Source organism: Anguilla rostrata, chromosome 15, assembly GCF_018555375.3.
Source record: "Anguilla rostrata isolate EN2019 chromosome 15, ASM1855537v3, whole genome shotgun sequence".
In the NCBI taxonomy this organism is placed as follows: domain Eukaryota; kingdom Metazoa; phylum Chordata; class Actinopteri; order Anguilliformes; family Anguillidae; genus Anguilla; species Anguilla rostrata.
In genome coordinates, this window is record NC_057947.1 from 8,134,282 (window position 1) to 8,161,018 (window position 26,737).

Genomic DNA, 26,737 nt, shown 5'->3' on the forward strand with positions numbered 1-26,737 from the left:
TGGTCCGTCAGCCAGCAGAAATGCACGCAGACCGCACTTCTGTGAGCGACCTTCACCTGTTTCCTTCCCCTCTCCTTCGGCAGAAGGACTCCCCGATCTGCCCGGGGAGGAGACTTTTATTTTGAAAAACAACAAAGGCCACCTTTAGCCCGGGGCCACAGCCGGGCCTGCAAAAACAACCCGCACGGGTCAGCGCGTGGATGGAATCAGAACCCAGCTGAAATGGTACATCATCCACAGGTCAGCAGTCAAGTTTGAAACAAGCTGACGTAGAGAATGTATGCTTGCATTACAACATTGAAATTCAGGACACGCAATATATTTATATATTTTTTTAAAGCCAGTGAGGACAATGCATGTTCACATTAAATGCATTGAAAATCTGGATATATTATATTTTTTTATTTCTTTAAGCCAATGTGGAAAATATACGCATGTATTAAATACATAGAAAAATCAGGATACATGATATATTTTTATTTTTAAAAAAGCAAACGAGGACAATGCACATTTGCATTAAATACATTTTAAAATCAGGGTATATGAACCCCAATATATATGCAATAAATATTAATACTGCCATCACTGAACACTACATTGTTCAGTTTCCTCAGGCAAAAGAAAACAAAACAAAAAAAACTTTTTAATTGACAGCCTAAAGTCTAAAAGGAAATCAAACACAATATATTTTCTCAGAATGCAGCTCTTCCCAACTGCATACAGTAGTACTCAAAGTTAAGTTTGAAGGCATCCCCTTTTTCTTAACACTTCAGGGCCTCTGACATTTCCTGAATTGCATGTGCATTCAGCAAAAAAAGAAGAAGAAGCTGTTTTCTTCCACTCACCCTGTAATTCACACAGAAATGCAGTCATTTAAGGAGCTGAGTCATTCACAAAGTGTGATTAGGAGCGCGGTGGGCAGAACTTCCTTCATCTAACGGACATCCTTCGCGTGGTTCTCGCTTGCTCGAGCGGTTACCAGAACACAGCTGTAAAACCGTAGAGAGGGCAGATTTCTGACTAGGACACTAGGTCGTCACATTTTTAAAGAAGGATGCACCCTTGTATTAATTACTCATTAAAAAAATAACAAAGGTAACGTAATACGCACAAAATAACAATGGCAATATTTTCAAATATGTTAATATGTTTAAAGTTTGTCACCATGGCACTGGAGTAAAAATAAAAATGAGCTTCAAAGGGAATAAGACACTGAAATTCTTTGGATTAATCAACACAACAATATATGTCAATAAAAAATAGTTTATTTCGTACACTGTGCACATACATTTTTTACAATTAATTTTACATGACATATAGCGAGACGGGTAATACATTGCTATATGGACATGAAGCTAGCCCCATAAGTGTTTAACAAAATGAGCATTCACTGCCATCAGTACAATTTTAGAAAGAATTTAAGAGCGTGGAATAACAATTCCGGAGTAGCAGGTGCTCGTCTCCTCTAATTTCAGATTCTGAAATCTGAAATGAGGGGTAACAACTTAAGCACATCAGTTAAGATCGTGGATAGTTAGAAAAAGATTGGGTGGTCTGGGCAGAACAGCACACCTGCTGGCAAGAGCCACAGTCATTTGGTAGTACGCTGAATAACAAGAGGTGGAATTTTAATATTTAAAACTGAGCTGAGTGGAGGACTGGCGGCCTCGGGTGCACTTCAGCCAGGCAAAGGAGGCAAAAATCAGAAACTTCAACCTGTCCAAAGTTCTGAAAGTCACAAGATAAGCACATGGTGACAATCATTGATTTTTATCTTTTGAAGCCCCCGTTCTCTCTCCCAGGGCATCTTTTCCCTCAAATCCACGTTTTTTGGAGCTCCAGAACATTCTTTCAAATATCACAATAAAGTGCAAGTTAAAGGCTATTCTCAAGCTAGGAGCGACAGCTTTTAAAAGGAACAGCGGCTCCACACTGCTCCCACAGTGCAGTGGTTCCACAATATTTTCCCTCTCACATAAACTCAGGGCACTTGTATTCATTAGGGGCGAATCAAAAAGTTCTGTGGAAAAGTCATAAGGAAGTCATAAAATTTAACAGTATTGCCAAAATGTTAAATCCTGCCTTACACAACGTTGGCAGATTTACGATCTCCATCAAACGTTTCACAACGTCTCTTCTCTTTGGAATGAGTGACTTTCAAAACGAGAAAAATAAGTGCTATGTCAACAGCAACAACGTTTAGTTACTGTATCCCTGTATCCCAAGCATGTGGAGCTGGCTGCATTGGACACATACTATGAGGCAACCAGAGAAGGTCACAGCACAGGGATGGAGTTCGCTTGAAGTCTTGACAGAGGTAATGAGGACAACAAAAATTTGGAAATACCGTGAAGTCTGTGCAAATTTTCACGTTACTCAACCACAGTAACCCTAGTCCGCAGTTTCACTGATCATACAGAGTTCTATATCAGAAGGGGCCTCCCCTAGTCCTGGAGAACCACAGGGTCTGTTGGTTTATATTGTTACTCAGCACATAATTAATTCATTAAAACCGCTGAGCATAACATTTATTCAAATCTTCCAGTTTCTCAGGTCTAAAACAAAAAAATGTAAGTCTGGCCACCCCTGCTATACGTAATCATCTTATTTTGTTGCCATTTTCCCAGTAGGCAACAATATGAATACATAAAAGTTAAAGTTCGCACATTCACAGAAAATGTTCCACAAATAAGCCAGTACTACAGATTAAACAAGAACAGTTCTGCAAAGCCGTACAATATGCAAGCAGAACTTACAAAACATTGTGTCATTTACACTCAGAAACAGTTCTCTTCATATATCATATAACAAATACTGAGACACTGTATCCAGTATTGTACATTCCAATAATCTCAAAACATTTAACATGACCAACACTCAGACAGCAGAATACTTAAGCATTGTTTCCCTTTGGATCAGCTATAATCAGCAGCTGGCACATATTATTCTACGTACTGAAAAACACCATGACACAGTGATAAGAGTTCAGTTTAGACACTACAGAACATTAGTTTGGGATATAGTGACATTATGCCCAGCAATATACCAATTTAAATGCACAGGCATAGCAATCAAACTCGAGCAGCGACAGTAATATCAGAATTGCAAAACTTGTGTGTAAAATACTTTGCTTTGCAGGTGGCACAAATCCAAATACACATTGCAAATACATATATTTGAAATACTGCCCTTTGCTATGTATACGGGGCAGCAAACCACAAGTTGTTTTGCTGCTAACCGCCTTTTTTTTTTGGATACAATTTATTCAATATCCCACAAGGAATCTGCAATAGCTGTTAAAGCTCAGTGTACAGATAAGCAGAGCTCTAGGTCACAAGCAAAATGACTCCACAGAGTCACTACAGAAACGCACTGAAACATCTGCTTCCTTGACAAGAGGCCACACCTAGTTACATTAAAAGTTATTGATTATGAACATCCTAAACTATGTGATCCAAGATGCCTCAAAGGACTATAGCAGCACTTGAGAAGGAGTAAAGCACATACCCAGGACTCCTTGTTGCTACAGGTTCTTAAGCAGCTACAGTTTAAATATAACAGAAAACAAAGAGCTTTATGTCTGATTTCACATCGGCCAGACAATTCATGTGAAGATGAGTATTGAGTATTTTACTCATAATCCAATAGGTCCACTGAGTCATGTGATCTGTCTCTACACCAGAACATGCTGGTAAGAGGAGAAAGGCGAAAATAGGTTTCAAAGACATAGTGTATATGCCTAAGGAACAGACATTATTTGTAGTCGATAATGGTGAACTTACATATTGCCAAAACTGTTGCTATGAGAACACATTGTATTGCCTACAACATATTTGCTTTTGGAACTATTGCATGAGTTATTTTGATACTCCATCTTCTTCTTTTTCATTTTTAAAGTGTCAGCACAAACTAAACATTTATTATTTTCTAGTCGCCATGTTGTTTGGTTTTAGTTTTAGTTTGCATTTCGATGGATGGCTATTTAAAGATCATCCAATTTTAGGAATGGTACCTTCAATAGATACGATATACTAGACAGTATATAGCGCAAATGTGAAAATTGTGAAATTGTGCAATTTCATTGGCTTGTAATCAAGTCATGTAGCATAAAATACACATTCTATTTAGTGTAAGAAGAACCTTGGGCAAAGATAATGTATTTAAAATGTAGCACAAATGAGGTGAAGCTACACAGTGGGTACAATGTGTGTGGGCATGTGGGTCTGTGGGATGAGAATTGACCATGCTCTAAATCAGAAGTGGAAACTACCAAAATTCATGACTCCGTTTCAAGCATTTTCATTCCTGTAAAAAACTAACAGTTTAAACCAATATGTCTATCATACCATGTGACTTTGCATGTTAGTTCTAACTCCCTTTCATGAAGGCCACTTAGTTTAATAATCAGCGCATTCCAATGGTGCAGGTGCTTTAAGGAACAGGCTATTCTAATTCTAACTGGGGAAAATCGTATTCAAAGTACACAATAAGACCGCAACTCATGAACTACTAAAGCAGATCTGGAAAATCACCCAAGAGTAAGATATCAAAGATTCACATCAGGCAGTTCTTTTCTACGGAAAGACAGCAGCAATAACATGGCATTTTTAAACCAATCAAATCATTTGATGGGAAATACAATCCGTTTACATATATACTTCACATTCAATGGAGCAAATGTATTTTACAAAAATAAATGATCACATTATTTCAAATTGCTTTCAATAAAATGTACAGAAAAATGCAGTTAAATAAAATAATATGTGTACGTATAATATTTCAAGTAGCTTAAAGCTACAGAGTAGTGCAACAAAAAGCAACAAAAACAAAAAAAAAAACTATGTTTGTACAAAATATAAAATAGATACACATTTGTGCTATTGACACATCGGACATTACATTGGCATTGTGTAGGTTCTACTGCAGCATTTGATTTAAAGGCCAGGTTTGGACTTAACATTTCTCTCTTGCAACCACAACCAGAAGGTTTACATAGTCACAGTCTCAGAATAACACAAAAAATAAACTTTTTTAAAGTCTTTTTGTTCTACTTAATTTGGAGTGTACAAGCAGGTCAATCTAGAATGTTAGCAAACCCTATCCTCTAAAACATGAGGGCATATTGATGCACAAATGAAACTGAAAGTGGAAGGAAACATTAATCAGAACATGTCTAATAATATCCCATCCGACTGTTACATACATATCTGTAACAGTCGCTTTGCAGCTGAGAAAAAAAGCATGAACATAAACTGAAGGCTAAATGAATATTGCTACTGGTGGTGCTTGAAGCGGGTTGGAATCTACAGAATACTTTCTCCAGATTGGTATAATACAGCAGACTACCGCATGCACGGGAAAAAATGGCTAAATGTCTCATTAACCAGGAGAAAATGTGCAGCTCCTCCATGGTACCAATAGGGAACGCTGTCCCACCAGAGGCCGTCCTGGTGGTCAATGGGCGATGAGTCTGATCCACACTCTGGCAGAAGCTGCACTCATGTAGACGGGCAGAGGGCTTTGTCCTTCACACTCAGCAACATCCTATACACTCAGGCAGAGCTGTGGGAATGCTACTCAGTAACATTATCCATTACAATCAATACGCGCATGGGCCTGCATCGCACCTGCAGCAGAGAAGCAGCTTCAATGTCCACACGACGTCAAGCTTTGGCCACTTAAATACGTTTGAGGTAGCTTGGAATCTGTACACGTGAATAGTTTTTCTCGATCTAACAGGTCTCCCAGCCCACTGTGGAGATCTCGACACCCCCCTCACCGAAGAGCAAGTAAGATGGTTCGAAACCTCAGGCAGAAACCGGGCGTAGAGTCTGTACAGCGGAGCGTCTGACCTCGGGCCGGGAACGGGTGACCCGGCAGGGCTGGACCGGACCCGCTACGTGCGCTCGCGTCCGCGGAGGCGGCGGCTAGTCCTTGACGTCCTTGATGACGATCACCTGAGAGATGGTCTTCTTGACGCGCAGCGCGGTGAGTCTGGCGGCGGCGGTGGCGTACCAGCACTCTCGCATGATTTTACCCATCACCCTCAGCGCCTGCCGGACGCACAACACGCTCAGTATGCACGCGCAAAGCTGCCTGTGTACAAGTCAACGCATGAAGTGCAATGGAATGGAATATGGTACAATACACTGTATGCATATTTGGACTAGAAAATACACTTAACAGATTTTCACAGCAATGAATTCATTAAAAAAACATATATTGAAATATTTATGAAAGCGACACTAATTAGCATATCTGCAAATGTACTGTGACGTGTGATAATATCATTATCATTTATTTAATTTCAATATATTTTCAGTAAATTCCATTCAGTAAATCAGAACTCTTATGTTGCCTACATTCCCTGTTGTATCTCCGTATAGCCACAATTTCATAAGTAAGAAATCTATCTTAAGTAATTTGGTGAAGGCAAAACGGAAGCAAAGCAAAACTGTAAGCAACTCACAAAACAGTCGTAAGTTTAGACGTAACACAAGGCTCCCTTACCTCGCAACTTTGCCACTGATTGGGGATGTTGGGTCTCAGTTTCTGGTCACAGACGACCTTTCTCATGTCATCCACCGATGGATCTGAAGGCACCATGTCATAGTAAGGCAGCTGATAATCTTCACAGGTCCCTACAGATAAAGACACACACTTCCTTACTGTTGCTGACTTAGCACAGCCTTTGTAAAGAATCACATACAGGACCAGAAACAACGCTAACTTGTAATTTCATAGAGCACACAGATACATTTTGCTGACCTAAGATAAACCTGCTTGTGCATATGACAGGTGGTGTTTACCTATGCTCCTCAGAGAAATTTGAGAAAAAAAATAGAATTTCTTTTTGCCAATTTGGCTTTAGCAGCACACTGAAGACTGGAAGGAGCCCGACAGGTGCGGTGAGATGCACACTGGGGGCTCAAAAGAAGCAGACGGAGGCATTTGGCGATCTGCCTACCTGGGTAATGAAATTAACCAAATACTGTTGTGCATTTTACATGATAATCAGCGTGCGTTGTGAAATAATCTAGAGGAGGCAAGCCTTCTTTGGTTTATCAGCCAATGATAATCGGCGAAAACAAGCATGTGCAGCCGTCAACATTATCTGCTAGGTTTGTCATATTTCTTGTCACGCAGACTAAGATTCCTGCTAGCGACACTGTGAAATTTTTGACCGCGGCTCTCTAGCTAGCTGGCAAACAGCAACAATGAAGATACTCTCACAAATCTAAAAACCAAAACCAATTTTAGAAAGCTTCAATTACATTAAAACAAGGACAGACTTACTCCAAAACTGGACATTATCCAGGGTGTTAAAGGTGTTCCAAGTCGTAGCTCAACAAGGACACAGTAAACCAATTCTTGAGACAATCATTCACAATTTATTTGGCACCTTGCTAGAAGTAGTCAAACTCCTGAAGCTAATGTTAACCTGTAACAAGCATGTTGGCTGAAAGGCCCTTCTCTTTCCTGAAGAGAGTGAAGTCCTATCTCTGTAACACCTGTGGACAACAAAGACTGTCTACCCTGATGAAAATCTGTGCAGTCAAGCTTACTTCAGGATGTGAAGATAAAGTGAATACTGTATGACAGGGCCATCATCCGGGAAAACCCCATATCTCAGTGAACGATTTATTATGAGAGTTAAAAATGCAGCTATCAAGTCCACACCATCTCTCTGAAACTATGTTGCATAAATCTGTTGTCTTAGCAATGTTGACCTGTTTTAGCAAGATGGAAAGTTTGTTAACTGAAACTGAAGAGTAGTGAATTGAATTTTGTTGTATGCACCAGTACAATGACAATAAAGAAATTCTATTCTATGAAGCGCTTCCCCAGCAACCCTAGGGCGGAGTAATATCTTATACGGTGATCACCCCCATATTCCTGTGAGCTTGGGGGCAGTTTCAATACAAGGTCACTAGCCACTGGAGTATAAAAAGAACTGAAGTAATTTGAGACTTTTGCTTTCTCTCCTTCAAGTTTACCATCTGTCCTTATATCAGGGCTAGATGCAGTACACTGTTGCCAGAGCAATCATGTTGCTTAACCCTTTAAGGCAGGGATCATCAACTCTGGCCCTCGAATCCAAATCCAGCCCTGGTTTTCTTTTCTCCCGGGTAATTAGTGCTACTGATTGGGCAGACTGTCTTCACCCCTGACTCCCAGGCAAAGGGAGGGTGGAAAACCAGCAGTTCTCGGCCCTTGAGGGACCGTGAGTTGCTGATCTCTGCTTTAAGGTGTAAGATCAAAAATATATGATTAGAAATGTTCTTTACTAAATAATTTAATTGGAATCCCAGTAAAATCAATAAACAACACAAAACAAATTGACAAATCCACACACATACCAGAACAGATACACGTGGAACGCAGGAAATGCTTCAGCTTGGCTTTCTCAGAATGGTCATCCGGTTCAGTCGGGTTTTTTAAAAATAAGAAAAAGATGGACAATCTGCTTGCCCACTAAGCAGTTCGGCCTACATCTTCTTCATCAGGCAATATAACGTTAACTAAATCCCTTCCAGTGCCACATTTTGCTAACACTTCTTTACCATGAATTTCAATACGCCTACAAGGAGCTGATGTTCGTTAGCCTTCAGATAAACCACATCCTTCAGGTTGTCAGAGCAGAGGTCACACACATGCAGTAAATGTAAAACCTATTGCTGGACCAGCATCCTTTTAGTTTCATAAGATTCTAGATTTAGTTTCAATACTGGAATTTATTTGTCACCTTATATCCTTAAAGTTACCCAATGTCAGGAAAACGACAAACAACCCACACCAATGAATACCAATAACATGAAAATAGATGAAAAGGTTAGCATCATAATCTTGTGACAAACTACAAAGTAAAAAAACTATTTTACTGTACATGAGTACACAATTATTTCACGCTGTACATGTACAGTACAATTCTGTAAATTTACTAGTGTTAATTCACTACTGATAGAGAACACACATGCGACACCCTACGGAGACTTATCCACAAACTGTCTTTTATGGCTGTTACTGTTGCTAAATAAATTCTTCTGTTCAACTGTTATCACTCAGAATTTAAAAATGGCATATATCATTTTTTCCCCCCCAAAATGATGATTAAATTCCAGCAGTTCTACTGTGACTTGTAATTTTTACACAAATTGCAGTAAAGAATTTACCCGTGCTTCTCCTGAATTCTTAAGGATGGCAAAGGACGGTTTACAGCATCCAAAATGATAATTCAATTGGTTTATCGTGCATTATGTATTACATATCTTGTGTCGCTTCCCTTGTTTACCACGCCAAAATGAGCTGCGTTGTTCCAGAAGAGGGCGGACTGCAGCAATTTGGCGAAACAAACACTGCCGTTTAGCTTGGTTCGCCCTGCTTTAAAGGTTATTTTAACTCCCGTACCTCTCACAGAGCATCTTCGTGCGAGTTCCCAGAACACCAGGCCCAAGGAGTAGATGTCCGCTCGCTTGAATGACTCAAAGCTGCTCATATTGATTGTGTCATCCAGAATTTCTGGGGCCATGTACCTGGAGTCAATAAACTCATTAGCTCCTAATTACATGTGCTTTCAGTGAGATGGTAAACAATGACGCATCTATCCTTTCAAATGGACACAATGTTTTGAGCCCTGCAAGCACATTCTGAGTCATTTCACTAATACCTTTCCGCACGCTTTAGTTATTAGCAATAACTTAGAAATACAGCAGGGTACACTTGAATTCTGGCATTTCTGAACTGCATGTGGTGAGAGGAGGACACAGATATTAGCTAAAGTATCATCGCTTTAGCAAACTTAACTTGGTTCATTTGAAGACTCAGAAATGACAAAAAAACTAATTCAACAATAGTATGCACATAGAGAAGAATTAAATGAGCACTAGCATTATGGATATGCACAAGCATATCAGGGTCTGCTAGTAACCCCTGATTGGCTATGCTCTCACCTCTTCGTTCCCACTCTGTGATTGGCCGGTATGTCGATGGTGTTGGTGATGGACTCGTGTTTCACAGCCAGACCCAGATCAGCGATGACAGCTGTGCCGTTTTTCTTCACAAGGATGTTCTTGGACTTCAAATCTCTGTGAGCGATCGCTGGCTTTCCTGTCAGACAGAACAACAAACATTTTCCTAAATTTTTTTAATCACTTTTTGCCCTTACTGTAAATATGAGAAAATCTATAGTATGGCTTTGGTGAGTTTGTGAGTTGTGCAAAGGAAAATTAGAGGGGTAAAATTCATTTTTTCTCTTTTTTATTTCTCCTTCCACAGATGTCTTGTACTGAACCTAGTCATCCAGTCATAAAACCTGATCAGGATGTATCTGTATGTTAACTGAACGGGCCACGAGGAGCAGAGGGGCTGAGCAGATTCCCATCCAGTTATTTTAAAGATCAGGGAATATTTGCAGCTTTTACTGTTGAATGTATATAGAGTTTCAGTACTGATGTGACACAAGTTACAAAAGTGCATGGAAACGACTGTATTATAAATAGAAAATATCTATCATTTTTTTAGTCCCCCTTAAATTGGCACCCACTTTATCTGAATCTGTGGCAAAGTGCAGTAACCAAGCCAACCCAGGGAAGTCATTACAGCTAGACACACCAAACAAATACGCTGTAATGAATATCTGTCTGAAGAACATCATAACTAAAACAAGGGATGTGTACGACAGATGCCAATAATTTGTCTGTGCAAAGTCCTGGTGTCTATGCCTGAAATTTAATCAAAATCAGAACATCGATTAATCATAAGCATGGTACAATAATAGGCTGTTTTGCCTTATTCTGTTATTTACAATGAGATTATACTTTTTATTACTTTAAGTACAAATCCTTAAGGGTTTTCTTGGGAAATTGTGTTTATTTGAGAATATATTAAAATAAACATATACGCAACATATTGCTACACTTCACAATATATTGCCAAATAATTTACAAATCATTGTCACTTTAATATGTTGAAATATATTGCTCTAAAATATACTATCATTATTATTCTCCAAAGGCTCCACATATTTACATCATATATATTACATTATACATATTACATTATAGTCAGTATATTACATTTCATAGGGCTCACCCTGAGTACCAATGATCTCCATGTGGAGGTGGGCCAACCCGCTGGCAATAGAGAGAGCCATGACGATCATGCCGTCCACAGAGACAGAGTACCTGTTCAGGTAGTCGAACAGGGAACCGTGCTCGTGGTATTCCGACACCAACCACAGCTGAGTCCAGGAACCATTATCTGTGAGGAGAAAGATCATTTCATACTCCATTTCTCCATTGAGATTAACTGTGGAAAGACTCTGACATAAACCCATCATGTTATTTTGCCATAAATAATTTCCCATTGCCATTAGTGGAAGCAGAAACAGTACATATAATAACACTGAATGAATTATGAATGTGTATTAATATGAAAAAACCATGTCTTGAAATCTCCACAGAAAAATTCCACTTACCTTAAAATTGTCCCTTACCTTACAGTAGGTATTTCTATGTAATAAATAATATGTTTTAATTTTGAAGTAGTACCCCTTTTAAGCTAGAATCATTTTGCCATGTGATGTTCGGCTGTAAACCCAAAAATGGATTACCCAGGTGAAATTATAGGCACACAATAAAACATCCAGTGTTAATTCAGCTCTAACAGTGTTAATCCAACTCTTAACAGATGACATCTGGCCCCACTCTGGAATTTGGGACTAAATGTTCTCTGTTAAGAGTTGAATTAACACTGGACGTTTTACTGCGCAGCTTTGAGCATTACTACCTTTGTTGTCTGCGGCGATGAAACCCAGGATGTTCTCGTGCCGGAGCATGATGGTCTGGTAAATCTCCGCCTCTCGGAACCAGGACCTCTCGTCCCGCGACGAGAAGATCTTCACGGCCACGTCCTCCCCCCGCCACCTCCCTCTCCACACCTCCCCGAATCGGCCCTTCCCGATGATCTCCTGGAGCACGATGGTGCGGGCGATGGTCCTCTGCACCAGCAGCGGAAGCCCTGAGGAGGGAATCGATCGGATCGATAAGATCGACTGCTTTCGGGCCAAGATGAGAAAAAGAGATTCAGAGAAAAAGGCTCCAGCGAATCACACGCCACACAGAGCGGTCGGTTAAAAGCGCGACACGCTCCACTTCCGAGCCAAACGCTCGGTTTCATTCGATCGATCTCTCAAAATCGAAGACCCGACTTGAGGGAGAAGCGCTTTCGAGACGACTAGGGTCGATGTCTCAGCAGGCGCGGAGTTTAAGGCGAAGGTTTTCGTAGTACTTGCGGCCCGTACCGGATCCGGAGCCGGAGGTGCTCATGTCGAAGATGAGGTCCTTCAGACACTTGTCCGGCGACATGAGCGTCTGGTCGTCCAGCGGCTCCTCGGCGTCGCCTTTGCGGGCCCGGCTGTAGACGCAGCGCTGGCCCTGGGCCGTGCAGACGCCCAGCATGATGCCCACGCACAGCAGGCAGGAGGGCACCAGGATCACCGCCGCCAGCTCCAGCTGGCCCCAGCTGGCCTCTCCAGCAGGCCTCTCTGCCCGGGCACACAGAGGAACACATCACACCATCGCACTGGGGACTCGGTCCCGTTCCCTCCCTACATAACATGCACGCTGCGAACGGCCATTGCCCACAACTGTCACACACTCTATGAACCTGGCGCCCTCTAGTGGCCTTACATTTTCTCCCTTCTTCACTGAATCACCACCAGCTTCTCACTTCACAATGAACTGAGAATTGAAATGGGCACTGGAGAATTGCAGTTAAATACAACTTACACTGTTTATTAGTTCTGTGATATTGTATATCCTGAAACAAATATATATTACCAATCTAACACACTGCGTATTAACTTTACAGAGAAGCAACCAAGTAGGGCCTACAACCCTACTTCCAACCCGACCATATGTGCATAAAACATGTATACACTCTTTTATGAAATATTTGAGTGTGCATATGTTACGCATAACATAGGTACATGCATATTATATCACTGTAGACACACATGCACACACACACAGCAAAATGTCCAAAACTTCTAAATGAAGCGAAGCATTTGCACCAGCACTGAACAGAGAAGACTCTATGGCTCCTGCATGGCATGGATGCCACAAGGCTTTGACAAGCCTGAAATCAAATCCCAAATCTCATTACCTTTTCCACCTGCAGTTAAAGTGGGTCTGATGGAACCTATTGTCAACACAACAGCTTTTCTGGTAAGCAAGCACGTTCCAAGTAAGCACGCTGCAGATTGGATCGGATCCAGCGCAAAGACCTTTCAGATGAACAAGGGGCTCACAAACTTTGATTGCGTGAATTCAAGGGATGTTGAATACTACTTCCTCTGAGCAGATGCACCCCATATTCCAACTGCAGGAAATCACATAGTAAAAGGAAACATTGTCAATGGGTTCTTCAGATAGGGTCAGCATTAATATGCCAAACAGGGTACTTCAGGAAGAAAATCAGAACACTAGGTGAATTTCATTTACACCCTGCACTTTACTCTGCACTTGCATCATCAGATTCACTGTACTTTAACTTGCCCTGGAGAATAGAGTCTGCCAAGTAAATAAATAGTGACAATCATAATTTTGAAACTGCTGTTCTTTGCCAAAAAAACAGCATTGCAAAACGCCTCTCATTTTGAAATTTTGTGACATTAATTATTAAGATTCACAATGTCAATGAGATATTTTTTGCAGAAGGAGTCCTGAACACATAAAGAACAAACTGTTTTTTTTGGCGTAAATTCCGATTGCCGCCACTAAATGAGCCACCTCGCATCCACATGGGAAGTACAGGGAAGTACAGGGAAGTACACAGGAAAAACAAACCCATTACAAGAAGCGGGGTAGCTTTTAAATCATGCTACAGGGACTGCAGCCAACGGTTTTACCGTGTTTGGTCAAACATTTTTATTTGCCCTTCTACATAATCCCTGAAAGAAAAATACCGGAATTGCCAGTTGTCTGCACACCAGCAGCACCACGGCTGGAGCAGGTGGGCACACCTGATGCACGTGACTGCGGCTCGAGCTCATTTTACAGCCTGCGGTCAACACAGCTAGCACCGACTGGAGGAGAGGCCACTCTGTCACTGAGGGGCAGAGGTATCCAGCGGGCGCCTAGCGTCTCATTTTAGTGGAGCTAATGTACGTAGCTAATGTAGCCTGAGAAAGCCAGCTGACAGGCTTCCTGTTGCTATTCTTCTTTCTGCTCATCTGCGAAATATCCTCCTGGATAAAAATAAGTCTTTTACGTCGTTTTGGCTTCTGCTTCAACATGTTTAGGTACATATGTATTCTTCTTTTCTTGTAAGAAGCACGGTACCGGAATACGCGAGTCACCCACAAACGACCACCGTCGCCTTGCGCTCCCATTAAACTTAATATGATGTGGAGATGAAATATCAAAGGGTGCACGCGCGCGCTCATGCCGCTCACCTCATCCGACTAGTTTATCACCTCAATCTGAGAGTATGCTAATGGCCGCTCTCCCATGCGGCCTTCATTTGATACAGTTGGTTGGAGATTTGAATAGCAAAGCATCCTGGCAGACGATACAGAACATCGTCTCAAGAACATCGCAACATTTGTTTGCACATTTTTACTGCCGTCCTTGACTTCCAATGTAGCGAGACAACAAGGACACCTCGGCTATCTGCTTCGCCATAGAGACCATCATTGTCCGAAAATCCACCCTCGCTGGTGTAGTTCCCTGAATTTTCCTTTTTCCATGGTAACCATGGCCTTGCAAAATGAGCCCGCGGAAGGTTTGGGGCCATAGTGTCAAAGATTGGAAAACAATCAACACGGAGCATTTCGTAACATGTTCAAGTTCTTGCTCTTTCACATAAAAATATAGTTAACCTCTGTCTCCAGCTGGAACAAAGCGGTTTACATGGCAAAAGAAGATCCGTCCCCCTTCCACGGTCCAAGTAACTGACTTGAGGATAAAGAAAGCAAAACCTGGTACACACTGCACAGATTTAGCCCCAAAACAGCTGTGCACATTTTTCCACAGTTCTTTGAAAAAAAGCATGCTGAAACTGCATTTGGGCTTTTATCCAAATTCTACACAGTAATGCGAGTCCCCTATACTTTCACATTCACAGGTCATTCCAGTTCATGGAAGATTAGAAAACGTTCCCAAACAGATGTCATCCGATTCCATTGCAAGTCAACAGCGTACACCTTCACGTAAGCAAAAGAGAACGAAAAAAATAATACTATAAAAAAGGAAAATTGCATTGTGTATTTTCAAATAACTTTTTGGCGACCATGCAAACGCAATGTCCTGTTGCACTGAGTTAGGTTCAGAGCCTGTGGAGGCATTAGTGGGATTGCAGTGTTCCACAAATGTTGTGCTTCATCAGCGTGTAGCATACTCATCTTCAGGCTGAACTCCAGCCTGCGGACTTCATAGAGTGCTTGAGACTGCTCTAGAAATGAATGAATCCAGGTGAGAGATAAAATAGCATATTCTGGGTTTTTCCAGTAACTACCATGAATTTAAAGTTACTGACAATGTTTCCCATGGACAATTTCGCCAACGTGACAGTAGTAGAAGAAACCAATCGGTTTGAACTAGCATATCTTAGAACACGCGCTGTAGGCTGTTGTTGAACTTGTGAATTAAGCATTTCTCGTGATGAGAACACAAATGCGAGCAGGTCAAATATTGTCCAACCAATCAAAAGGCAGAAGACTACTCGTTCCAGACAGAGCCCCTCTCACCCCCTTCACTCAAGCCTATTTCAAAATCTGTGAGAATTAGACTTAAAGCATGAGCAGGCTCTTTGATGAAGGAGGGAGTTACAGGAGTTCTTTTATCTATATCTTCAAATTGAAATTTACATCCAAAAAAAAATAGCTTTGGCTAGCAAGGAATTTGTCATGTTATTACTGAAATGATAAGACCCTGAACAGAACCATATGGGACCTTGTGTGCAACTGTGGCTTACTCAGACTTGCCAACACACGTAGGAGTTTAATTTATTGAAATGCTTTCTGGGGGCAGCATTAGATGTGATTAGTTCGACCAGGTGCCTAATCAGGAAAAGGTGGAGGTGGGGTCATTTGCAGTAGGTAGTGCAAGCCTGATCTGCTATCGAGACGTAAATATATTATATTTGGGCAAACGACCCATTTTTACATTTTGTGAGACTGGGGACATTGCTGAAATTAAAATTAATGACCAAAAAAATAAAGACTTCCTTCCTCCGAATCCTCTTCCCCTGGACTGAATTGCATAATATTGGTGAATAATTCTGCCATCTATCTCACTGTATTTATGCCAAGCAGCTCGATGTGCAAATATAAAGAATAACACACAGGTGAACCTCAAACCAGGGTCTCCAACAGGAGATTCGGCCACACTAACCTCAGCACTAAATTTGCAGAGCATGCAGGCTGCCAATGGGGCACCTTCTCCCTTTTCTGATAGGCTGCCTGATGGAAACAATCGCATCCAATGCTGCCCTCTGAACACATTTCAGTCAATGTGTATGCCAAAGTGACAAAACAGTTTCTGGTGAGGTTTTGCCTGAACCAAGCAGGGTGTACACAGTCACAGAGAGAATCAGATATATATGAAGACCCCCAAAAGAATTTCCATCTCATTCAGGAAAATTCTATTATTAACCGAATCAAAAGTTGCAATGAGATCAAATAGCCCAAGAATACTGATATATCAAGGATCTGCAGATTTTTTGTTGCTATCTCGAGAGCTATCTCAGACCAGTGACTTAATACACATCTCCACTGAGATTGTTTCCAGCACTTTTTGCACAGGGGTTCTCCATCCAATCAGGGAGCCGTTAAAAGGGACTGGAAAAATCGCTGATTTTAGCAACACTTTGAAACAAAGATTTACGACACCTGAGATGCTGAAGTGGCAAAGCCATTGGACAATATTCAGACCAACAGAACGATTCCACAGTTTCCCATCATTCAAAGCTGTCTGATCCCTACTTACGAATACAATTATCATAAGTGCGGTTATAAAATAAATGAAGGAAAATTCTCCCCATCACAGGTCTGTCAATTTTGACACACGGTATAATTCCACACGTCCAAGCCTTGCACACCCGACACATCGGATTATTCAACGTCATTTGGCTGTCAGTGTTCCTCCCTACAGATGAATACAGGCTTAAACGGTATGGCCCGAAGCATGCTTCTTAAAAAAATTAAGAAATTGTTTTCAAATTACAGTACCGTAGGTACAGTACATTCCTTCTTTGAATAACCAAATAATCAGGCATGTGTTCTGACCAACTGTCATCACATTTAAAAAAAAAACAGCAATGTACTGTGATCTCTGTACAATGAAAACAGGTTGTGTCCTCCAGCGAGAGAATAGTAGAGCTCTTTCAGCGAAGGGAGTAACAAAGACAGATAGGATATCTCAGGATTTCACCACTGAAAGGTCACAATTACTGCCAAACACAGAAGAGTAGGCTAAACAGTGTGTGCTGAAATATTGCAACATCATTAGCCTCTGTTACACGAATTATTTCAGTTTTGGTGTATTTTTATTGTCCTATGCAGAGTAATGGAATATTTTAAATACATACAAAGGTTCCAGATGCCTAGACAACTTACCTAGGCTAGATACCTAGTTTAGGTTCATTCAGGGGTTCCTGGTCTAAAGCAAGAAAATACACTTAGAGTAACTTCAAGCCATATGTTCAGCAATACTATGTTTCCAGAGGCTGTTCATACGAACACATTCATCTCATAGCATTGATTCACAATTATAAACAAATAGGCCTATAAATAAATATTTTTTTTTACAATATGCCGGTCGACAGTCTGCATGCACTGTAGAAATTAGTCCCAACTGAAAATGAGATCAAATGACATTCTTCCCAGGGTAATATACACACGTAAACCTCAGAATGCATGAAGTTGCTGTGCAAACTGCTTTGGAGTTAAATGGTGTATTTTCTTGCTTGAGACTAAGAATCTTAGAATGCCCAATGTAGCCAGTGTAAGCCAGGCAGGTCATCAGAAACATTTGTAACTATCTAAAATATATTTTATATACACAAAATGTCTCTAGATCTATCAAAAACAAAAAAAATAAGACTGAAACAAGGCTTCAGAAAGTAAACTATTCCAAGTTACTGTATGTCATGAAACTTTTCTTGTTTCTTTATGTTCTTTATGCCAACTCTTTGACATTTCAAACTGCTTTTGCCGTCACCATTGTTTTTTCAAAGCACGCGATTATCCAACAATTCATATCCCACAAACCTCCAGCTGAAACAGGATCTAGCATTCGGCATTCTGCAGTCCAGAATCACTTCTGCCTCAGTACATTTAATCAGTGTTGTAACCAGGGAGACGGTCATTAAACCAGAGCAAGCTGCTCATGGAAATGCTCCACAGCCAGGGCCTCCATTCAGTTATTTATATATTTTATCATTCATTTGCTATAAGCACATTTTTATTGGGGACATGTAAGTGGAATAAGAGCAACGTGAACTAAATTCCTAAATGGAGGGGCCTAAAATTCTGCGCCCCTCATTCAAATATTGCAAACAAAAAAATGTAAGAAAGAAAGTTATTCATTCTAAATTAATCAAGGGACCCAATGCCATACAAGCTATACAGAGGGGAAATACTGAATTGCAAATAGTTGTTCATGGTTCAGATCGCTTATGTCCTGGCTTTCACGTCAGGCAGCCGAACAAAGTAACAAAGAGCTGCACGTTGTTTCTACATTATCGCAGACTCTACGGTAGGAGATAAAAAAACAAGCCAATGGCATCTTCAGCATGCTTGATCCATGAGCTCTACCTTCCGCTAAGGAGATTTGAGAAGAGCTTTCCACTCACACCGCAGCGGGCCGAGGTATTTATAAACCCCGACTGCCAGATAACTGGCTGACCAGCAAACAACCTCAGCTGACACCGTTATGTCACAGGATATGAATCGGATAAGCGGTCCAATCGTCTAGGCACAGCGAAGTGTGGGGACATCCCAAAATGGCTCTGCTTCCGGTTCCGTTTTTTTTTTCGCTCTTTACCTGGGTTGAGGTGCAGCGTCTCGTTGTTGCAGAAGTCGGTGAAGCAGCAGTTCCTCTTGGACACGTTCCTGGAGCTGTAGCAGAAGACCTGGCCCTTCATCTCGGACGGAGACAGGCAGGACTTGACCACCTCCTCCTTCCCGTCGATCAGCATGACGGAGTTCCAGCAGGCCCCGTCCGCCCCCGTCTCGCAGGTGTTGTTGGCGCACAGCTGGCACACGCACTTCAGACCTGAGCACGGGCAGAAAGGCGGGCGTGAGCGTCGCGGTGGGGCTGAACACCGTGTGAAACCGCTCCCTGTTCTGCGAGGGCTACACCAGGGCTGAACACCTGTTCTGTGAGGGCTACACCAGGGCTGAACACCTGTTCTGTGAGGGACGCAGTTCTGTGAGGGCTACACCGGGGCTGAACACCATGTGAAACCGCTCCCTGTTCATGCAGTTCTGTGCAGGCAGCTGCAGCTTGAACAGTATTCACTGCGGACAGCACACTGATGAAGCTCTAGTTTGTATTAAAGCACACCTCGGATAACTATTCTCATTCGTAACATGACCTCTGCAGGATCACACAGATGACCTTCTAAGAAAAAGGTGAACATGGCTGGTTTTTACCTGGAAGCTCAGAGATTATAAACACATTCCCCCAGTCTTGTCTCTTAAAAATGTGTTTTAAGAGACAAGACCGTGGGAAATGCACGTACATTGACTGACAGGTGTGTACAATGATTCAAATTTTATTTAACGTTAAACCGAGCAAACAATGCAGTTTTACGATTGTAGATACAGCTACAGCTCCCTGCAGAAAGCCGGTCGTGCGGATATTCGTTCGGCTTGAAGGTTTGGAGGCCGGAACTTGACGAGCTGAAGAAACGGGTAGCCTCGGAAAACGCAGTACTCCTCGCTTTCTCTTTTGAAGAACCCGGGTTTCGATTTACGTAATGCCTGTCGCCCTCCCGCAGTCCAGAAAAAAAACAGCGGTGTAATGCAGCTTAGCTTAACACCCGGATAATCTGGAGTCCCTCCCGCTGCTCCAGCCCTGCTGGGGCAGAGCCCGAGGCGAAGCGGAGGTCTGTCGGTCCGCAGCGCGAGACCAGGCTCCACCTCTGCGCCGTCTGCCTCAGCTCACCTGCGCCTGAGGCGAGCCTGCGGGACTCCCACAGCCGAATGACCCCACCTGACAGTTTGTCGCGGAACCGCAGGCGTGTTAGCACGCTTGCCCAAAGTCCTGGCGAAGACAAAAATAGGTCTTTTACATTATCACAGCTAGAATGTGCATTTAACAGCACTCCACGCAAGGTAGTAGAGTCTTGTTCATATGTCATAAATGGTTAACCCTCTGAAGGGTAGGTTTTTTGGAGTGCGTTTTCAAAATTCCAAGTCAGTGTTCTAGAACTCCATTGCTTACAATTACCAGGAGAGATTGTTACATCAGCATTAGAATGCTCAGTTAATAACATTCTAATCACATATTTGAGATCGAGCACCTTAATGGTAGAGACTGAACAATTATCCGCTGGGCTGTATGATTAGCTGAGATATAATTACAATAAATTTATGGCTGCTATCCTACCTACCTACCTCATATTTTCTTTTACCTAAAAGAAAATACGAAAAACTAAAGAGGCATCCCAATTTCTTCCTACATCACAAACACATACATGCACATATTTAGTGGCGGACCACACTCGTCTGTTTACAGACAACACACGGGTTTGTATGTTGGCAAGTGATACCATAAAAGAGGTCCACTCTAAACAGGTCCAAGAACAGAAGAGTTATATTAGGTGAAATGAAGCTCCGATCGATTCTTCTCCTCGAGTGACTTTGTCCCTGGAGAGGGTGCTTGTGTTGAGCCACACTAACACGGGGACCCCATCCCACAGAGTATAGGACGACTCCGCTAATGCACACAGCCAGCTGTAAATTCTAAAGGGTAATTCGCAAAGATGGAAATATTACAATCTCTTTTATTGATCGGTGGCTCCGTGTACCACAGAGATAGACTTGACATTGAGCCTTATTAAATGGACCCATTGGCCAACTTCCCTGGGTCACAAGAGCAAGATTAAAAGGATCCCGCTCCAGCTCTTCCGTGAGTCTGAAAATAAGCTTACCTTTTCTTTGGTGAATTACAATAGGCTTCCACAGGCCAATCACTAAGGCAGGATAATAAATCATTCTTTGGAGCTCCAGTTTGGGAAAGACCTCAGAGAGTCACAGTGCTTGTACACAGTAAAATGCCCAGTGTTAATTCAACAGTAATAGTGTTAATTCAACTCAAGAGATAACATTTTGGTCCACATAGGGAGGAGCTGAATTAACACTGTTAGAGTTGAATGAACACTCTGGGCATTTCACTGTGTACTGTGAGTTCGGGTATGGATCAGAGAACATTCCGAAGCCAAGCTTCGGCCACTCGCTGACTTATCTGACATTCAGATGTCCTCCAGGTCTATATTTGAAAAGGACTAACAAGCAAGGTACAGGTGTCCTAGGAGACCAAAACAGAAGTTACTGCAGACTGTCACTAAAATAATATACTATGACACCATTATTTTTTTTTACATGCTTGATCTAAACCTACAATTATCTCGTCCCCCCAAAAAGTAATCCAAGCCAATACTTCCCAGCTGTGGTCTGGGGTTATCTGTGTTTAAGTTTTGTTTTTTGTTTCTTTGGTTTTTTTCCCCTCCAAACAGCTCAAAACAGACTAGGGTTGAAGAGCAGTCGATTGAATACTGATCTGGCTTTGTCAATAAACGTACAGGCACCCCTCCGATAGTTCTGAATGCTGGCCTCAGCATTATTCCAAGAGTTCTAAAACCTTTTGAGCCGACAACCCACTTTCAATTCACAATTTCATCATTTGGCGGACGTTTTTAGGGACAACTACTTACAAACTTGGATTTCAACAGCTAGAGATAAGCAAAGGTCCAATTACATAAGTGGCACCCCGAAGTAGCATCTCTCATGACCTTCAAAATCAAGGGAGAGGAAGGCTGGCTTTTTAAAACAGAAACTTTTTAATGTAGTCTCAAAAGGTGGGTCCTACACTTTCGCGGCAAAAAAACAGTGATTTGGCCTTGCTCACCAATTGGAAAAGGTCATTCCACTATCGGAAAACAAGAGCAGGGATATATAAATAGAATATATAGGCCTACTTTGACCCACTCCATATTACAATGAAGCGCAACTTCAAATCAGTTACGGTAAAATCCATTTCAATTAAAAGTAATTCAGGAAATTAATTAAAATTTAAAGTCATGTGTGGAAAATGAATCATAGAACATCATCTAATTTTTCACTTCATGGTATCAATTTCAATGAATTCCCTGAGTTGACAGAGTTAAAAAAGAAATTACCAAAAGTCTGGCTAAAATGTGGAAAGTTTTTAACATGGCTAAACAACTGCTGGTACACCGTACCTATGTCTGTGGCTAAGTTGACTGCTGAGAATGGAACTTGCATTATACACAGCAAGTTTTGTTCTGTCGAGGGACGACATGCACTACACTGGCGTAAGGAAGCATTTCATTCCATTTCCCATACAAAACTATAAACCTACAGGGCTTTCCCTGAGAGCTTTAAATTACATACATAATATCGTTCATCATTAGCGCTCCAATCCATGTAGCTCAATGTGTCAAACCAGTAAAGCTACAACCTTGTGTTGCCTCTCACGAGCGATTCATGCTGCAAGGTGAAAAGCCTGAATTCCAAAAGAGCCCAGGAACTACGTTCTGATCATTCAAGTGTTGACATATTGCAGCCATGGCTATAAGTGTGATTTTTTAAAATATAATTCACAAATCTGTTCCAAAATCTCTAAACAGAGAAATTCAATAAAATGCTTGAAACTCTCACACCATCAGAGAAACTAAACCTCAAGGTTAGTTCTAAAATATTTCCCATTTTTGTGTTTCTGAGGTTCCTTTGTATTGTAACATGAAAATATGAATGATAAATGAATTACTACCTGAATTGATATTTTCAACTGCTAGCCTCTAAGGAAGGATTTCTGAACATTCTGAGCCTTTAATGTAAATTCTTTAAAAGTTCATTCATTTCCTGTGACCCAACCTTTATGCAAAAGGTGCCCATACATTCAAATATAGAATAAAAAGAAACATATATAAATATTACAAAATATGTGCATACATAATTGTTGCCACTTTCATATACATGTCAATGTCAATTTTGTTTGCACTACAACGCATACTGTTTCTATACCACAGTGGGTCCAATCCTGGTTTTTGAGGACCTTTGAATGACTTGTAGGCTATAACCCACACAAACTACTTATAAAAAAGTATTGCTGAGCTTTGTTGTAATGTTAAAGCATGTTAAGAATCAGGTAAGAAACATTATGAGGATGGTGGCCATGCACAAATCAATATGTCAAGAAAAGTACCCAATACATGTTAGAGCATTTTGAATACCAAGTTCCCATCAAAATGAGCTCACTGTACAAACAGATTGAAAGAAGCCTGTTCTGTCCAAAATATTTTTCATGAAATGACTGAGTTCTAAAAGGCACCAAATAACTGATACAGGTATGGTGCATTCTCAACATTATCTAGGAAATTATAAACAACCACTCACAGCGAGACGCTAGCAAATCAGATGGGCCACAGTCCATAGTTCGACTCTTTTAAAGTTAAATATTTACATGGACAAAAAAGGGAGGAAAATGGCTTATTTCCACCCATGCATTACCAATGTTCAATTAACTCTGTTACAGGAATTGCCGATCGAAAGGTCTGTGACTTCATGCACCATGTTATGCTTTGGTTTGAAACTAAGTTTACAGGTTACATTTTTAGCTGATCTTTAGGATTTTATTCAAGCACTAATGCCAATCATCCATACCAAAGTTAAGCTTTTTATTAACACATAGCCTACCATGTTTAAACACAGCATTGTTTATATTTGTTGCTGCTTCTATGCTTTCCAGTTTCGTGAAGAATAGGGTTTTGGTTCAGCCATGCTTCCTTTGACTGCTCAGGTATTAGAGGAGTACAACTTCATGACTGACAACTTTGCAGATTTAAATGGATGCAAATAAAGAGAGCGGCATAGTTTGAGATTTTCATAATGTTAAAACCGTATTTACACAGAACACTTGCAATCATACTGAGCCTGTCTTCAGTGCATTACAGACACGTGGGGGGAGATTAAAGTACAATCAACAAAACATACTTCACAAGAACCTTACCAAAACTTCACCTATTGGTTCTAAAGTATCTCAAGGAACATCATACTCAATATCTTTGCAAATAAAATCATTCGATACAATATATTTTATACAATGAAAAAGTAACGTAATTCATTCCAGTCAATTAATTTAACGAGTGACATATTTCAACAATGTCAATTCACTGGGAAGCTTGTCGTTTTTTAATCAAGGTAGGGCCTATATATACCTTCACTTTAGTAATTTCTTATTACAGTGAATATGCTTGTGTGTACGTAGCCTCATGTTAAAACGGATGCCGTTATATGCAGCATATGCAATGCTAGCATGCAAAAGCTGTGGTTTAATAAATTACATGAATTAGGACTCATATTTTCATAAATCTATTTTTAATTGTTTTTCGTCAGCACACCGTTGCAGTAGCCTGCGCCGAACACCGGTACATGTCGGTCAACACATGTTCGACCACTTGTACCGGCATCCCTTGGTATTTTGTATTGTTCCAATGGTAGGCGTCTGATCCCGACTAAATCGGTTATGTAAGGTTTCAGTACGTTGCCTTAAGTTACACTTTGGAGTCTGTGAACCAGTAACCGAACTAGTCTCTAGCAAGAAATATTGAAATTAGCTCGCATGTTCAATGTGTTCACATGGGAGGTAGGACAGAAAATATTTTTGAGACCTGAGAGGAAAACGACATGACTACAAAACATATCTAAATATATCCATAAACAAGAATCACCGAGTAGACCATCAACATGTGTACATGCACAAAAAGAAATCATCGTCATTATGATGTTTATCCAAACATGCTGAAACGGGAAAAGCACAAGTAAACACGAAAGAAAGTACACAAAAAAGTGAATGGCTACCTGTGCTGAGCTGTGCAACCGACAGAAATATCAGCGCCGTGCCAAAACTGGGATACCTGGGACGAGTCATGGCCGGAGACTCATCCGCTTGATCCGGGGAAACGCTGCACTACACGGTTTTAACAGCCAAATGCATTTGATAGTTTTTCTCCAAGTCCGTCAACGACACGTCGCAGTACACATTAGGTTCAGTCAGAGAAATGAATACGCAATCGGAAAGCCGCTCCGCCTCCCTTGAATGATTGCAACCAAAGAGGATTAAATGCCTTATCTTTGCTGATAAACACAGGGGACGGTGGGAGATAACCGTCCGCCCTCACAGCGAAAGTAAATTTGATACATTTCCGACACATTTGTAGTTTTAGAAAATATAGGAGAGTGCTTAATTTAACACATGCGCACGAAACTGTCTGCTTCAATGTACTTGATTAAAATTAGCCTATCAATAAAACTTCCGCTCTGTTTCCCGATCAACGACGAGAACTACATAATATTAAGGAAAAAATATCGGGATTATACCATAATTATTCGAGGGTATGTATGCACCTAGGAGACGGGATAATGCATTCCGGTAAACCGGTTGAGCTGCTCATAAATCTATTTCTAAGAAGTTATTGATTTTCTAACCAAAAAACCAAAAAAAAGGGGGGGGGGGGGTGCTTTGGGTAGTGGGGAATACATTCATAGTGACAGCTAACTAGTGAAACATTGCAGCCTTTTACGTGTATTCAGTTCCATTACAGGTTTTCCTTCTCCCATAATACGCGGATGTTGTTTTTGATGTAGGGGGATTGAACGGAGGGCTCCTCACACAAACTGCAACAGTCTATCCTTGTTCTTTTGCTAATTCACATCCAAACAATGTAAACAATATTGGACGATAAACACATCAAATAGCAATCTAGTAATCTGTGATTTGAGTGGCATCTGCAGTGGCTGGGTACATGTGAAGTCAAGTATGAGTAAGCTTTTATTCCCATAAAGTTATGTAACAACTGTCTGTAAACGGCTGTCTGTGTCCTTAATCGCGAGGAAACACACAACAGCACTCAACAAACTGACCATTATAATCTGCGAGGCATTAAATAATCCTTTTCCATATGCTGGCCGTAGTTTCAGTCCCTGATATCCCAATCCCAAACCAACCCAACCGGCGCACCTCCCCCCTGCTAAACTCATTTAAATCATATTAGCCATCAAAATGTTTAGGAAAGCATAGGGTGTCCTTAATACATATAGAAGTGAGCATATTTGCTTTCTGAATGAAGAGAAATACTACTTTGCTTAAAGTTCAATTATGAGCACTGTCAGAGGGTGTTTTATTTTTGGTACATATTTTCTGTGGGTTGATATAGTGCTAGTGTAGTAGACCAAATTTCTACTTTTCTAGTTTTTTTTTAAATTCATTTTGTCAATGTACTTAAACCAATTGGTATAGTAGGCTATGGCACATTGGTAGAATTAAAAAAGATTTCTAGGTAATAGTAATAATGTATCTAGATGGTTTCTTTAAATAAAAAAAAAGACACCTTGAGGCAGAGATTTATGACAGCCAGACACCCACAACTCACCCTCTTGGAGTCCAGAAGGCATTCCATGAATATAAAACATTGCAGAGGCACTGCA

General features: G+C 41.0%; 1 protein-coding gene across 1 annotated transcript; it reads right to left on the bottom strand.

Annotated features, from left to right (window-relative positions):
• Positions 1 to 1,249: 1,249 nt before the first annotated feature.
• Positions 1,250 to 25,446, bottom strand: LOC135240679 (activin receptor type-1C-like). Its single transcript, XM_064310504.1, has 9 exons — positions 25,112 to 25,446; positions 19,047 to 19,277; positions 12,302 to 12,544; positions 11,788 to 12,018; positions 11,092 to 11,259; positions 9,951 to 10,107; positions 9,409 to 9,533; positions 6,511 to 6,641; positions 1,250 to 6,053 (listed from the first exon to the last, which is right to left on the bottom strand). The coding sequence occupies exons 1-9, from the start codon at positions 25,179 to 25,181 to the stop codon at positions 5,928 to 5,930; spliced, it is 1,482 nt and encodes a 493-aa protein (XP_064166574.1). The 5' UTR covers positions 25,182 to 25,446; the 3' UTR covers positions 1,250 to 5,927.
• Positions 25,447 to 26,737: the final 1,291 nt, after the last annotated feature.

What these genes read in the sequence shown, in the direction of transcription:
- LOC135240679 (XM_064310504.1), bottom strand. Translation starts at nt 25,181, where the DNA reads ATGACTCGTCCCAGGTATCCCAGTTTTGGCACGGCGCTGATATTTCTG. An exon ending in GACGCTGCACCTCAACCCAG is followed by an intron (nt 12,545 to 19,046) that starts GTAAAGAGCGAA and finishes GTGCCCGGGCAG; the next exon opens with AGAGGCCTGCTGGAGAGGCC. An exon ending in CACAGAGTGGGAACGAAGAG is followed by an intron (nt 9,534 to 9,950) that starts GTGAGAGCATAG and finishes TATTGACTCCAG; the next exon opens with GTACATGGCCCCAGAAATTC.